This window comes from Salmo trutta, unplaced genomic scaffold (genome assembly GCF_901001165.1).
Source record: "Salmo trutta unplaced genomic scaffold, fSalTru1.1, whole genome shotgun sequence".
NCBI lineage: Eukaryota > Metazoa > Chordata > Actinopteri > Salmoniformes > Salmonidae > Salmo > Salmo trutta.
In genome coordinates this window covers 11188-23396 of record NW_021822912.1, presented here as the reverse complement: position 1 = coordinate 23396, position 12209 = coordinate 11188, and the positions used below count along the sequence as shown (strand labels likewise).

The 12209-nt window shown below is 49.6% G+C and overlaps 2 protein-coding genes across 2 annotated transcripts in view; both read left to right on the top strand.

Moving 5' to 3' along the window:
• Positions 1-569, top strand: part of LOC115187169 (partitioning defective 3 homolog B) — a gene marked incomplete at its 5' end in the record, with an annotated part of 57869 nt that extends 57300 nt beyond the window's left edge. The window contains one exon of the mRNA XM_029746315.1: positions 346-569. Coding sequence (XP_029602175.1) covers positions 346-566 — 221 coding nt within the window. The remainder of the gene's footprint in view (positions 1-345) is intronic.
• Positions 570-611: 42 nt separating this feature from the next.
• On the top strand, positions 612-10943 carry LOC115187170 (GATA zinc finger domain-containing protein 14-like). The gene is made up of 3 exons (XM_029746317.1): positions 612-1462; positions 1524-2862; positions 10350-10943. Exons 1-3 carry the CDS (start codon positions 612-614, stop codon positions 10941-10943), a joined length of 2784 nt encoding a protein of 927 aa, XP_029602177.1.
• The last annotated feature ends 1266 nt before the right edge of the window (positions 10944-12209 follow it).

Below are 12209 nucleotides of genomic sequence, written 5' to 3'. Positions count from 1 at the left end.
GCTCTCTCTCTACCCTCCTCCCACCTAGACATGGGGGAGTGGTCTCTCTCTACCCTCCCACCTAGACATGGGGGAGTGGTCTCTCTCTACCCTCCCACCTAGACATGGGGGAGTGGTCTCTCTCTCTACCCTCCCACCTAGACATGGGGGAGTGGTCTCTCTCTACCCCCCTCCCTCCTAGACATGGGGGAGTGGTCTGTCTCTACTCCTAAGCTAACAGATGAGGACAGCGAGTGTGTTACTACATACATTTACAATTGAAGGTGAGATGTAGAAATCTGTGTGTGATTGTGTTATAACTGTGTGTGTGTGTGTGTGTGTCTCTCCTCTCTCTCTCCTCTCCAGATGACATGTCAGAACAGAGTTCGGGACGGGACACCCCAGCCAGCGGCTCCTCTCGCCAGGGAGTGGGGGAAGCCACGGAGGAGAGGAAAGACAAGAAGAAGAAGGCCAAAGGGAAGAAGAAAGAGAAGCAGTCCAAAAGCAAAGGGAAGAAGAAAGGTGAGGATGTGGACGAGCCAGACAAGAAGACCAAGAAGAAGAAAGGTTTTGGTTTACTGAGGTGAGGCCATTTCCTGTCATGTTCATTCATGTCTTCAGTAAGGACTGCCATGTCCATTCATGTCTTCAGTAAGGACTGCCATGTCCCCTGTCACACCAGTCAGAACACCAACCAGAACACCAGTCAGAACACCAGTCAGAACACCAACCAGAACACCAGTCAGAACACCAACCAGAACACCAACCAGAACACCAGTCAGAACACCAGTCAGAACACCAGTCAGAACACCAACCAGAACACCAGTCAGAACACCAACCAGAACACCAACCAGAACACCAGTCAGAACACCAACCAGAACACCAACCAGAACACCAGTCAGAACACCAGTCAGAACACCAACCAGAACACCAGTCAGAACACCAGTCAGAACACCAGTCAGAACACCAAACAGAACACCAGTCAGAACACCAACCAGAACACCAGTCAGAACACCAGTCAGAACACCAAACAGAACACCAATCAGAACACCAGTCAGAACACCAGTCAGAACACCAACCAGAACACCAACCAGAACACCAGTCAGAACACCAGTCAGAACACCAACCAGAACACCAACCAGAACACCAGTCAGAACACCAGTCAGAACACCAACCAGAACACCAACCAGAACAACAACCAGAACACCAGTCAGAACACCAGTCAGAACACCAGTCAGAACACCAAACAGAACACCAGTCAGAACACCAATCAGAACACCAGTCAGAACACCAACCAGAACACCAACCAGAACACCAGTCAGAACACCAGTCAGAACACCAATCAGAACACCAATCAGAACACCAGTCAGAACACCAGTCAGAACACCAACCAGAACACCAACCAGAACACCAGTCAGAACACCAACCAGAACACCAACCAAAACACCAGTCAGAACACCAGTCAGAACACCAGTCAGAACACGTCAGAACACCAATCAGAACACCAGTCAGATCACCATTCAGAACACCAACCAGAACACCAGTCAGAACACCAGTCAGAACACCAGTCAGAACACCAACCAGAACACCAGTCAGAACACCAACCAGAACACCAACCAGAACACCAGTCAGAACACCAGTCAGAACACCAACCAGAACACCAACCAGAACACCAGTCAGAACACCAACCAGAACACCAGTCAGAACACCAGTCAGAACACCAGTCAGAACACCAACCAGAACACAAGTCAGAACACCAGTCAGAACACCAGTCAGAACACCAGCCAGAACACCAGGCAGAACACCAGTCAGAACACCAACCAGAACACCAGTCAGAACACCAGTCAGAACACCAACCAGAACACCAGTCAGAACACCAACCAGAACACCAGTCAGAACACCAACCAGAACACCAACCAGAACAACAACCATAACACCAGTCAGAACACCAACCAGAACACCAGTCAGAACACCAGTCAGAACACCAAGCAGAACACCAGTCAGAACACCAACCAGAACACCAGTCAGAACACCAGTCAGAACACCAGTCAGAACACCAACCAGAACACCAACCAGAACACCAGTCAGAACACCAGTCAGAACACCAGTGAGAACACCAACCAGAACACTAACCAGAACACCAACCAGAACACCGGTCAGAACACCAACCAGAACACAAACCAGAACACCAACCAGAACACCAGTCAGAACACCAACCAGAACACCAGTCAGAACATCAGTCTGAACACCAACCAGAACACCAACCAGAACACCAGTCAGAACACCAACCAGAACACCAGTCAGAACACCAGTCAGAACACCAGTCAGAACACCAGCCAGAACACCAGTCAGAACACCAACCAGAACACCAGTCAGAACACCAGTCAGAACACCAGTCAGAACACCAACCAGAACACCAGTCAGAACACCAACCAGAACACCAGTCAGAACACCAGTCAGAACGCCAGCCAGAACGCCAGTCAGAACGCCAGTCAGAACACCAACCAGAACACCAGTCAGAACACCAACCAGAACACCAACCAGAACACCAACCAGAACACCAGTCACAACACCAGTCAGAACACCAACCAGAACACCAGTCAGAACACCAACCAGAACACCAACCAGAACACCAGTCAGAACACCAACCAGAAAACCAGGCAGAACACCAGTCAGAACACCAACCAGAACACCAACCAGAACACCAGTCAGAACACCAGTCAGAACACCAACCAGAACACCAGTCAGAACACCAACCAGAACACCAGTCAGAACACCAGTCAGAACACCAACCAGAACAACAACCAGAACACCAGTCAGAACACCAACCAGAACACCAGTCAGAACACCAGTCAGAACACCAACCAGAACAACAGTCAGACAGTTTGTGTTGCTGTAACTTTCTTTACGTAACAGTGGATTGATGCAAATCATCCTGATTCTACCATGTAGGCAGAGACTGCTGTGTAGTTAGCTTTTAATTGTTGTCATGACGTTGCTCTCTTTGGGTACAGCGAGCACCATCCCCCTCTCTCTGCACCATCCCCCCTCTCTCTGGACCATCCTCCTCTCTCTGCACCATCCCCCTCTCTCTGCACCATCCCCCTCTCTCTGCACCATCCCCCTCTCTCTGCACCATCCCCCTCTCTCTGCACCATCCCCCTCTCTCTGCACCAACCCCCCTCTCTCTGCACCATCCCCCTCTCTCTGCACCATCCCCCTCTCTCTGCACCATCCCCCTCTCTCTGCACCAACCCCCCTCTCTCTGCACCAACCCCCTCTCTGCACCAACCCCCTCTCTCTGCACCAACCCCCTCTCTCTGCACCATCCCCCTCTCTCTGCACCATCCCCCTCTCTCTGCACCATCCCCCTCTCTCGCTCTCTCCTATACCCAGGCCGCTGTCAGGCAGGTCATAAATTCCTGGATGAGATTCTTCCTCATGGTCAGACAGTATAGAGAGAGAGTGAGTTTTCATAGGGAGAACAAAGGGACTTCTTCCACCTCACAGAACTTGAGAACTGAACAATATTCATGGAGAATGTATAAACGGTCGGTGAAGTAGCCAGCTACGAACTGGTCCGTTTGGTACAATTTTGTGAAACTCGTGAGAGACAATACAAGCCACGTTACCATAACCCTGTTTATACAAGAGTCTCAGTTATGAGGCTTACACCTAATGGTTGTATGGGATGAATGAGTAAAGATGAAACTATTTGTGAAATTATGTGATGTGATTTTAAACTGTTTAATGAAGGAAACTCCAATTCCCTTTGGAGTTTAACTAAATCATAGGCCCGCCCCATGACTACAGACATTGATCTGGCGTCGTGGGACAGCCCCTTTCTGCTCTCCCGAATATAACCCCCACCTTGGGAATTTATCTTCAGACCATGCTTCTATCGAATACAGAAGGGGCTAAGGTTTGAGTAGAGACCAGCTTACCTCGATAAACACGAGTGGGTTAAGGTTTGAGTGGAGACCAGCTTACCTCGATAACTACGAGAGGGCTAAGGTTTGAGTAGAGACCAGCTTACCTCGATAAACACGAGTGTGTTAAGGTTTGAGTAGAGACCAGCTTACCTCGATAACTACGAGAGGGTTAAGGTTTGAGTAGAGACCAGCTTACCTCGATAACCACGAGAGGCCTAAGGTTTGAGTAGAGACCAGCTTACCTCGATAACTACGAGTGTGTTAAGGTTTGAGTGGAGACCAGCTTACCTCGATAACCACGAGTGTGTTAAGGTTTGAGTGGAGACCAGCTTACCTCGATAACCACGAGTGTGTTAAGGTTTGAGTGGAGACCAGCTTACCTCGATAACCACGAGTGTGTTAAGGTTTGAGTGGAGACCAGCTTACCTCGATAACCACGAGTGTTTTAAGGTTTGAGTAGAGACCAGCTTACCTCGATAACTACGAGAGGCCTAAGGTTTGAGTAGAGACCAGCTTACCTCGATAACCACGAGAGGGTTAAGGTTTGAGCCTATTGTTGAATTGTTAACCATCCCACGTCGTTAAACTCTGAGACTATCTAACCGACAGAATAAGAACAAATCTTTGATACTAATTACTAGTCTGCAGCTAGGAATTCGGTATCATTGAACGCGAAGACCGACAACCACCAAAACATCTATCGTATAACGACATGAATGAATGTCGCTCTGAACTAACCATTCTAACCACGGCAGAGAGAGAGAGAGAGAGAGAGAGGGCGGACAAACTCTCCAACAGAAACAAACTACCCAAAGACAGTTATGCTGTCATTAGCTTCCCTAACGGCTAGACAAAGACAGTTAGGCTGTCATTAGCTTCCCTAACGGCTAGACAAAGACAGTTAGGCCGTCATTAGCATCACTAACGGCTAAACAAAGACAGTTAGGCTGTCATTAGCTTCCCTAACGGCTAGACAAAGACAGTTAGGATGTCATTAGCTTCGCTAACGGCTAGACAATGACAGTTAGGCTGTCATTAGCTTCGCTAACGGCTAGACAATGACAGTTAGGCTGTCATTAGCTTCCCTAACGGCTAGACAAAGACAGTTAGGCTGTCATTAGCTTCCCTAACGGCTAGACAATGACAGTTAGGCTGTCATTAGCTTCGCTAACGGCTAGACAAAGACAGTTAGGCTGTCATTAGCATCGCTAATGGCTAGACAATGACAGTTAGGCTGTCATTAGCATCGCTACTGGCTAGACAATGACAGTTAGGCTGTCATTAGCTTCGCTAACGGCTAGACAAAGACAGTTAGGCTGTCATTAGCTTCCCTAACGGCTAGACAAAGACAGTTAGGCTGTCATTAGCTTCCATAACGGCTAGACAAAGACAGTTAGGCTGTCGTTAGCATCACTAACGGCTAGACAAAGACAGTTAGGCCATCATTAGCTTCCATAACGGCTAGACAAAGACAGTTAGGCTGTCATTAGCATCGCTAACGGCTAGACAAAGACAGTTAGGCCGTCATTAGCTTCCCTAACGGCTAGACAAAGACAGTTAGGCTGTCATTAGCTTCGCTAACGGCTAGACAAAGACAGTTAGGCCGTCATTAGCATCACTAACGGCTAGACAAAGACAGTTAGGCCGTCATTAGAATCGCTAACGGCTAGACAAAGACAGTTAGGCTGTCATTAGCATCGCTAACGGCTAGACAAAGACAGTTAGGCCGTCATTAGCATCGCTAACGGCTAGACAAAGACAGTTAGGCCGTCATTAGCATCGCTAACGGCTAGACAAAGACAGTTAGGCCGTCATTAGCATCGCTAACGGCTAGCCAAAGACAGTTAGGCTGTCATTAGCATCGCTAACGGCTAGACAAAGACAGTTAGGCCGTCATTAGCATCGCTAACGGCTAGACAAAGACAGTTAGGCCGTCATTAGCATCGCTAACGGCTAGACAAAGACAGTTAGGCTGTCATTAGCATCGCTAACGGCTAGACAAAGTGGTAGACACAGGCCCTATGTGCGCCGCACACAGCATGGCTTCACATTCAGCTAAGCTTGCCAGTTTCACACCAGGCCAGTGTCAAATGAAAGCTACTGGACTGAATGAAATAATACTGCCCAGAGTCCAGATCTGACAGGAAAGCGAATTATGCATAATTTCAACAGCAGGCGATTTTATCTTTCATTAGTGGGCTGAGACATTTTTGCAAATGTATTAAAAATAAAAAACAGAAATACCTTATTTACATAAGTATTCAGACACTTTGCTATGAGACTCAGGTGCATCCTGTTTCCATTGATCATCCTTGAGATGTTTCTACTACTTGATTGGAATCCACCTGTGGTAAATTCAATTGTTTGGACATGATTTGGAAAGGCACACCCCTGTCTATATAAGGTCCCACAGTTGACAGTGCATGTCAGAGCAGAAAACAAGCCATGAAGTCGAAGGAATTCTCCATAGAGCTCCGAGGCAGGATTGTGTCGAGGCGCAGATCAGGGGAAGGGTACCAACACATTTCTGCAGCATTGAAGGTCCCCAAGAACACAGTGGCCTCCATTATTCTTACATGGAAGAAGTTTGGAACCACCAAGACTCTTCCTAAAGCTGGCTGCCGGTCAAACTTTGTAATAAGTGGAGAAGGGCCTTTGTCAGGGACGTGACCAAGAACCTAATGGTCACTCTGACAGAGCTCCAGAGTTCCTCTGTGGAGATGAAAGAAACTTCCAGAAAGACAACCATCTCTGCAGCACTCCACCAATCAGGACTTTATGGTAGAGTGGCCAGACGGAAGCCACTCCACAGTAAAAGGTACACGACAGCCTGCTTGGAGTTTGTCAATAGTCACCTAAAGACTCTCAGACCATGAGAAACAAGATTATCTGGTCTGATGAAACCAAGATTGAACTCATTGACCTGAATGCCAAGCATCACGTCTGGAGGAAACCAGGCACCGCTCATCACCTGGCCAATACCATCCCTACGGTGAAGCATGTTGGTTGCAGTTTTTCAACGGCAGGGACTGGGAGACTAGTCAGGATCGAGAGAAAGATGAATGGAGCAAAGTACAGATAGATCCTTGATGAAAACCTGCTCCAGAGCGCTCAGGACTTCAGACTGGGGCGAAGGTTCACCTTCCAACAGGACAACGACCCTAAGTACACAGCCAAGACAACGCAGGAGTGGCTTCAGGACAAGTCTCTGAATGTCCTTTGAGTGACCCAGCCAGAGTCCAAACCCAATCAAACATCTCTGAAGAGACCTGAAAATATATGTGCAGCGACGCTCCTCATCCAACCTGACAGAGCTTGAGAGGATCTGCAGAGTAGAATGTGAGAAACTCCCCAAATACAGGTGTGCCAAGCTTGTAGCATCATACCCAAGAAGACTAGAGGCTGTAATCGCTGCCAAAGGTGCTTCAACAAAGTACTGAGTAAAAGGTCTGAATAGTTTCAGAATGCGCTGTAGCCTAGATTAAAAATGACATCATTATAATATGTTTTCCAGATGGTTTCCAAATCCTCCCCTGTAGGCCTAATGTACATGGAGCCCTGAGCCACACAGACAGGGACATGCCTTTGTTGCCTCTTCAGAAATGTGGTTTATTATTGGTTAATTGCACATTACTGTTTGAATAAATCGTGATGACAAAAAAAAAAAAGGGCCAAAACTAATTTGACCAGGTTAAACATTTTCACCGGCATCCTTGTAACTGCAAAAAAAAAAATGTGTCGCACAGCCAAGTGAAACGGTCACAAATGTGACTGTTTGGTCACAGTATCGAACCCTGGTCACCTCAGTCCTCTTAGGCCAGTGAGGGTGATAGACTGCCCTGTGGACGGACGAACGGTCAGATAGACACCCCGTCAGGACCCACCTGCACACCATTTAACAGTTTCAAGTTACTGTGATGCTGGGTAGGAGGGGCGTTAAGCTCTGCTGTGCAGGAGGATCATGAAGCTCTACTGGGTCATTAAGTTCTGCTGGATTGGAGGGTCATTAAGCTCTGCTGGTCAGGAGGATCATGAAGCTCTGCTGGGTCATTAAGTTCTGCTGGATTGGAGGGTCATTAAGCTCTGCTGGGCAGGAGGATCATGAAGCTCTGCTGGGTCATTAAGTTCTGCTGGATTGGAGGGTCATGAAGCTCTGCTGGGCAGGAGGTTCATTAAGCTCTGCTGGGTCATTAAGCTCTGCTGGGCAGGAGGGTCATTAAGCTCTGCTGGGCAGGAGGGTCATTAAGCTCTGCTGGGTAGGAGGATCATGAAGCTCTGCTGAGTAGGAGGATCATGAAGCTCTGCTGGGTCATTAAGCTCTGCTGGGTAGGAGGATCATTAAGCTCTGCTGGGCAGGAGGGTCATGAAGCTCTGCTGGGTAGGAGGGTAATGAAGCTCTGCTGGGCAGGATGATCATTAAGCTCTGCTGGGCAGGAGGGTCATTAAGCTCTGCTGGGCAGGATGATCATTAAGCTCTGCTGGGCAGGAGGGTCATGAAGCTCTGCTGGGTAGGAGGGTCATGAAGCTCTGCTGGGCAGGAGGGTCATTAAGCTCTGCTGGGTCATTAAGCTCTGCTGGGCAGGAGGATCATTAAGCTCTGCTGGGTCATTAAGCTCTGCTGGGCAGGAGGGTCATTAAGCTCTGCTGGGTAGGAGGGTCATTAAGCTCTGCTGGGCAGGAGGGTCATGAAGCTCTGCTGGGCAGGAGGGTCATTAAGCTCTGCTGGGTAGGAGGGTCATGAAGCTCTGCTGGGCAGGAGGGTCATTAAGCTCTGCTGGGCAGGAGGGTCATTAAGCTCTGCTGGGTAGGAGGATCATGAAGCTCTGCTGGGTCATAAAGCTCTGCTGGGCAGGAGGGTCATTAAGCTCAGCTGGGCAGGAGGATCATGAAGCTCTGCTGGGTCATAAAGCTCTGCTGGGCAGGAGGGTCATTAAGCTCTCTTGGGTAGGAGGGTCATTAAGCTCTGCTGGGTAGGAGGATCATTAAGCTCTGCTGGGTAGGAGGATGATTAAGCTCTGCTGGGTCATAAAGCTCTGCTGGGCAGGAGGGTCATTAAGCTCTGCTGGGTAGGAGGGTCATGAAGCTCTGCTGGGCAGGAGGATCATTAAGCTCTGCTGGGCCATTAAGCTCTGTTGGGCAGGAGGGTCATTAAGCTCTGCTGGGTCATTAAGCTCTGCTGGGCAGGAGGGTCATTAAGCTCTGCTGGGTAGGAGGATCATTAAGCTCTGCTGGGTCATTAAGCTCTGCTGGGCAGGAGGATCATTAAGCTCTGCTGGGTAGGAGGGTCATTAAGCTCTGCTGGGCAGGAGGGTAATTAAGCTCTGCTGGGTAGGAGGGTCATTAAGCTCTGCTGGGTAGGAGGTTCATGAAGCTCTGCTGGGCAGGAGGGTCATTAAGCTCTGCTGGGTAGGAGGATCATTAAGCTCTGCTGGGTAGGAGGGTCATTAAGCTCTGCTGGGCAGGAGGGTCATGAAGCTCTGCTGGGCAGGAGGGTCATGAAGCTCTGCTGGGCAGGAGGGTCATGAAGCTCTGCTGGGCAGGAGGGTCATTAAGCTCTGCTGGGTAGGAGGGTCATGAAGCTCTGCTGGGCAGGAGGGTCATTAAGCTCTGCTGGGTCATTAAGCTCTGCTGGGTAGGAGGGTCATGAAGCTCTGCTGGGCAGGAGGGTCATTAAGCTCTGCTGGGTAGGAGGGTCATTAAGCTCTGCTGGGTCATTAAGCTCTGCTGGGTAGGAGGGTCATGAAGCTCTGCTGGGTAGGAGGATCATGAAGCTCTGCTGGGTAGGAGGGTCATTAAGCTCTGCTGGGCAGGAGGATCATGAAGCTCTGTTGGGTCATTAAGCTCTGCTGGGCAGGAGGGTCATTAAGCTCTGCTGGGTAGGAGGGTCATGAAGCTCTGCTGGGCAGGAGGATCATGAAGCTCTGCTGGGTCATTAAGCTCTGCTGGGCAGGAGGGTCATTAAGCTCTGCTGGGTAGGAGGATCATGAAGCTCTGCTGGGCAGGAGGATCATGAAGCTCTGCTGGGTCATTAAGCTCTGCTGGGCAGGAGGGTCATTAAGCTCTGCTGGGTAGGAGGGTCATGAAGCTCTGCTGGGTAGGAGGATCAGTGGTGGAGTGGTCAGAGGAGAGAAAAGAGACAGAGATACTGATTGTATAGAGACAGAGATACTGATTGTATAGAGACAGAGATACTGATTGTATACAGACAGAGATACTGATTGTATAGAGACAGAGATACTGATTGTATAGAGACAGAGATACTGATTGTATAGAGACAGAGATACTGATTGTATAGAGACAGAGATACTGATTGTATACAGACAGATACTGATTGTATAGAGGCAGAGATACTGATTGTATAGAGACAGAGATCAGAGTTCAGAGATCAGAGTGCTCCGTTAGTACCTGTAAAACGTTATAACTTTGGTCTCTCTCAAGCTCACTTTCAGTGAGGTTCACCCTACCTGCCTGGCCCTGCCTGTCTCCCACCCAGCAGACCTGCCTGGCCCTGCCTGGCCCTGCCTGGCCCTGCCTGTCTCCCACCCACCATACCTGCCTGGCCCTGCCTGGCCCTGCCTATCTCCCACCCAGCATACCTGCCTGGCCCTGCCTGGCCCTGCCTATCTCCCACCCAGCATACCTGCCTGGCCCTGCCTGTCTCCCACCCAGCAGACCTGCCTGGCCCTGCCTGTCTCCCACCCACCATACCTGCCTGGCCCTGCCTGGCCCTGCCTGTCTCCCACCCACCATACCTGCCTGGTCCTGCCTGGCCCTGCCTGTCTCCCACCCAGCATACCTGCCTGGCCCTGCCTGTCTCCCACCCAGCATACCTGCCTGGCCCTGCCTGTCTCCCACCCAGCGTACCTGCCTGGCCCTGGGGAGCGGCCCGCTGTAGATCCCACGCTTCCTGTTTGCTCCTGCTGCTCCCTGAGGTCCATGAGAGAGAGAGATGGGGAGCGGCCCGCTGTAGATCCCACGCTGGTCGTCTTGGACCCCTCGTTAGAATACAGCCTTGTTGTTCAGAAGCAGTAAGGCTTTATTCACTAAACCTTCTCTGTGGGTGACGGGACGACCCCAATGAAAGGTCAGAGAGGAGCAGTGTTTTTAATGGAATGGCACTTAAAGGAAGAGGGTAGAAAGGAGGGAGGGAGGGACATGGCAGGGATTAAGGAGGAATCTGGATCCATTTGGAGATGTCCCTGTCTTGTTGATGTCTGATTACCGTACTAGTGGTCTATTATCGTCATTCTATAAACTCCGGTCCTCCTGCTTATGGACCACGATGAACCATATTCACTCATCCTCCTTCCTTCTCCTCCCCCCTCTCTCTGTCCCTCATTTACTTCTCATGTCATCCTCCCTCCATCCCCTCCTCCCTCCATCCCCCCTTCCCTTCTCTCAGTGGGTAACATCCCTATGGAAACACAGTGGGTAACATCCCTATGGAAACACAGTGGGTAACATCCCTATGGAAACACAGTGGGTAACATCCCTATGGAAACACAGTGGGTAACATCCCTATGGAAACACAGTGGGTAACATCCCCTATGGAAACACAGTGGGTAACATCCCTATGGAAACACAGTGGGTAACATCCCTATGGAAACACAGTGGGTAACATCCCTATGGAAACACAGTGGGTAACATCCCTATGGAAACACAGTGGGTAACATCCCTATGGAAACACAGTGGGTAACATCCCTATGGAAACACAGTGGGTAACATCCCTATGGAAACACAGTGGGTAACATCCCTATGGAAACACAGTGGGTAACATCCCTATGGAAACACAGTGGGTAAATCCTATGGAAACACAGTGGGTAATATCTCTATGGAAACACAGTGGGTAACATCCCTATGGAAACACAGTGGGTAACATCCCTATGGAAACACAGTGGGTAACATCCCTATGGAAACACAGTGGGTAACATCCCTATGGAAACACAGTGGGTAACATCCCCATGGAAACACAGTGGGTAACATCCCTATGGAAACACAGTGGGTAACATCCCCATGGAAACACAGTGGGTAACATCCCTATGGAAACACAGTGGGTAACATCCCCATGGAAACACAATGGGTAACATCTCCATGGAAACACAGTGGGTAACATCCATATGGAAACACAGTGGGTAACATCCCTATGGAAACACAGTGGGTAACATCCCTATGGAAACACAGTTGGTAACATCCCCATGGAAACACAGTGGGTAACATCCCCATGGAAACACAGTGTGTAACATCCCTATGGAAACACAGTGGGTAACATCCCTATGGAAACACAGTGGGTAACATCCC